Here is a 3,424-nt window from a genome sequence, read left to right on the forward strand (position 1 = left end):
AGGTAACTGGGTGACTGTTGGGAGAGGGAGGAGGAATACCGATAAATTCGTGTAATCGTTTAATTTTTTTTTGGACCAATTTTCCAGATCAAATTTGGAGGGTTGACCTTTACGTGGTTCAAACTTTTGACCATGGTAGGTACCTGCGTTGTTCAAGGCATTGAGAGCTTGGATGGGTGGGTGGCTGAGGCAAGGATCTGAGGTTGGGTTGTTGGAACTTTCAAGGTTGGGCAGCTGGGGCAAGGGTCCACAGTCGGGTCATTGGGAGCTCCGGAAGGTGGGCAGCTGGGGTGAGGGTCCATAGTCGGGCCACTGGGAGCTCCAGAGGGGGGGAAGCTGGGGTGAGGGTCAACAGTCGGGCCACTGGGAGCTCTGGAGGGTGGGCAGCTGGGGCATGGGTCCACAGTTTGGGCACTGGGAGCTCCAGAGGGTGGGCAGCTGGGTTATGGGTCTGCACTCGGGGCACTGGGAGCTCTGGAGGGTGGGTAGCTGGGGCGAGGATCCAAGGTTGGGGTGTTGGGATTTTGGATGGGCGGGCATTTGGGGAGTGGGTCTGCACTCGGGGCACTGGGAGCTCCAGAGAGTGGGCAACTGGGGTGTGGTTCCACATTTGGGGCACTGGGAGCTCTGGAGGGTGGGCAGCTGGTGTGTGGGTCTGCAGTGGGAGCTCTGGAGGGTGGGCAGCTAGGGCGTGGGTCAACATGGGGCACTGGGAACTCTGGAGGGTGGGCAGCTGGGGCAAGGATCCAAGGTTGGGGTGTTGGGACCTCGGATGAGCGGGCAGTTGGGGCATGGGTCCATACTTTGGGCACTGGGAGCTCCAGAGGGTGGGGAGCTGGGGCGTGGGTCCACACTGGGAACTCCAGAGGGTGGGCAACTGGGGCAAGGATACAAGGTTGGGGTGTTGGGAGCTTGGATGGGCGGGCAGTTGGGGTGTGGGTCTGCACAGGGCACTGGGAGCTCCAGAGGGTGGGAGGTTGGGGTGTGGGTCTGCACTCAGGGCACTGTGGAGCTCTAGAGGGTGGGAAGCTGGGGCAAGGATCCAAGATTGGGGTGTTGGGAGCTCGGATGAGCGGGCAGCTGGGGTGTGGGTCCACACTTGGGGCACTGGGAGCTCTGGAGAGTGGGCAGCTGGGGTGTGGGTCCACACTTGGGGATCTGGGAGCTCTGGAGGGTGGGCAACTTGGGTGTGGGTCCACACTTGGGGCACTGGGAACTCCAGAGGGTGGGGAGCTGGGGCGTGGGTCTGCACTCAGGGCACTGGGAGCTCCAGAGGGTGGGCAGCTGGGGCGTTGTTCCACATTTGGGGCACTGGGAACTCTGGAGGGTGGGCAGCTGGGACTTGGGTCCACACCTGAGGCACAGGGAGCTCCAGAGGGTGGGGAGCTGGGGCGTGGGTCCGCACTGGGTGCTTCAGAGTGTGGGCAACTGGGGCAAGGATCCAAGGTTGGGGTGCTGGGAGCTTGTATGGGCAGGCAGTTGGGGTGTGGGTCTGCACTCGGGGCACTGGGAGCTCTAGGGGGTGGGCAGCTGTGGTGTGGGTCTGCACTCAGGGCACTGGGAGCTCCAGAGGGTGGGCAACTGGGGCGAGGATCCAAGGTTGGGGTGTTGGGAGCTCGGATGGGTGGGCAGTTGGGGTCAAAAATAAGGGGAGGGGTTTACTATTACATTGTATTGATTACACGGGTATACACGGTAGGTAGTCAGTGCAGAGCATCTCTGTGGCTGCTCCCCTCAACAATGTCAACCATTTGGGGACAATTTACCAGGGACAAGTTGTAAAGGCCATGTCTGGTACAGAGTCTGACCCTTCATTAAAGAAGGGAAGAGAAGAGAGGAGGATAGTGAAAGAGATTGGGGACTCACTAGTTAGGTGAACAGATAGGAAGTTTGCTGGATGAGATCGGGGCTCCAGGATGGTCTGTTGCCTTCCATGTGCCAGGGTCAGGGACGTGCGCAATCGAGTCCACAGCTTTTTGGAGGGGAGGGTGAGCAGCTGGATGTCATCCACGTGGGGACCAATGACATAGATAGGAGTGGGGACATGGTCCTGAGGAGGAAATATAAGGGGTTAGGAAAGAATTTAAAAAACAGAACATCAGGAAGGTCATCTCAGGATTGTTGCACGTGTCACGCACCAGAGAACAGGAAGTTGTGGCAGATTAATGTGTGGCTGAAGAGTTGGTGCTGGGGGCAGGGTTTCAGAATTCTGGATCATTGGGATCTCTTCTGGGGAAGGTCTGACCTGTACAAAAAGGTCAGGCTGCACCTGAACTGGATGGGGACCAATATCCTGGTGGGCAGGTTTGCTGGAGCTTTTGGGGAGGATTTAAACTAGCCTGGCGGGGGATGGGAATTGGAATGTGAGGGGAAAGATTAGGGTAGAAGGACAAAAGCTTAATGCTCTGTGTTGGTGAGGAAGGACAGGCAGGGTACCGAACATAAAAGGAGACAAGTTGAGGAGTTGAAATGTGTATTTCAGTGCTGGGGGTATTAGGAATAAAGAGGATGAACTTAGAGCTTGGATCAGTACGTGGAACTATGAGGTTCTGGCCGTTTCTGAAACTTGGCTGGAGGAAGTGCAGGATTGGTTGATGCAGGTACTGGGTTTTCAGGGTTTAAAAAGAATATGATGGGAAGTAGAAAAGTTGGAGTGTGTGGGGAATAGAATTACTGCTCAGGTATAGTATCACGGCTGTAGAAAGGGAGGAGGTTGCAGAGGGAGGGTCTACTGAGTTGATGTGGGTGGAAGTGGAAGAAATAGAAAGGAGCAATTACTGGGAGTTGTCTATAGGTCCCCAAATAGCCCGAGGAGCAGATCAGCAGGTACTTTGGAATGGTGGGAAATACAGGGTTGTAGTTATGGGTGATTTCAACTTCCCTAATATTGACTGGCACCTCCTGACTGCAAGAGGGAGAGATGGGGCTGAATTTGTCAGGTTGTTCAAGAAGGATTCCTGACTGTGTGGACCAGCTGACTAGAGGGGAGGCCAGACTGGATCTGGTTCTGGGGAATGAACCTGGTCAGGGGGCGGACCTCTCGGTGGGGGAGACTGACCACAACACCCTGAGCTTCAGCATAGCCATGGAAAAGGATAAAAACATAAAATTGTGTTTAATTGGGTTAGGGATAATTACCATGGGATGAGTTAGGAACGAGGGAGAGTAAATGTTCTGAGTGAAAGCACAGAACTAATTTGGAGGAAGTTTAAGAACCACTTGTGCAGGGTACCGGATAGGTTTGTCCCACTGGGACAAGGAAAAGATGGTACAAATATGAAACTGGTTGAAAAACAAGGCGAGGCAGCTGGACAAGAGGAAGAAGGAAGCATACATTACATTTTGGAAGCAAAATACAGGAAGGGTTCATGAGAAATATGTGGGAGCCAGGGAGGAACTGAAGAAAGGACTTAGAAGAGCTCAA

At 54.6% G+C, this 3,424-nt stretch overlaps 1 protein-coding gene across 1 annotated transcript; it reads right to left on the reverse strand.

Moving 5' to 3' along the window:
* Nucleotides 1-220: 220 nt before the first annotated feature.
* On the reverse strand, nt 221-1,789 carry LOC138740100 (uncharacterized). The gene is made up of 3 exons (XM_069892516.1): nt 1,767-1,789; nt 1,202-1,581; nt 221-1,116 (listed from the first exon to the last, which is right to left on the reverse strand). The coding sequence occupies exons 1-3, from the start codon at nt 1,787-1,789 to the stop codon at nt 221-223; spliced, it is 1,299 nt and encodes a 432-aa protein (XP_069748617.1).
* Nucleotides 1,790-3,424: the final 1,635 nt, after the last annotated feature.

Source organism: Narcine bancroftii, chromosome 7 (genome assembly GCF_036971445.1).
Source record: "Narcine bancroftii isolate sNarBan1 chromosome 7, sNarBan1.hap1, whole genome shotgun sequence".
NCBI classification, from domain to species: domain Eukaryota; kingdom Metazoa; phylum Chordata; class Chondrichthyes; order Torpediniformes; family Narcinidae; genus Narcine; species Narcine bancroftii.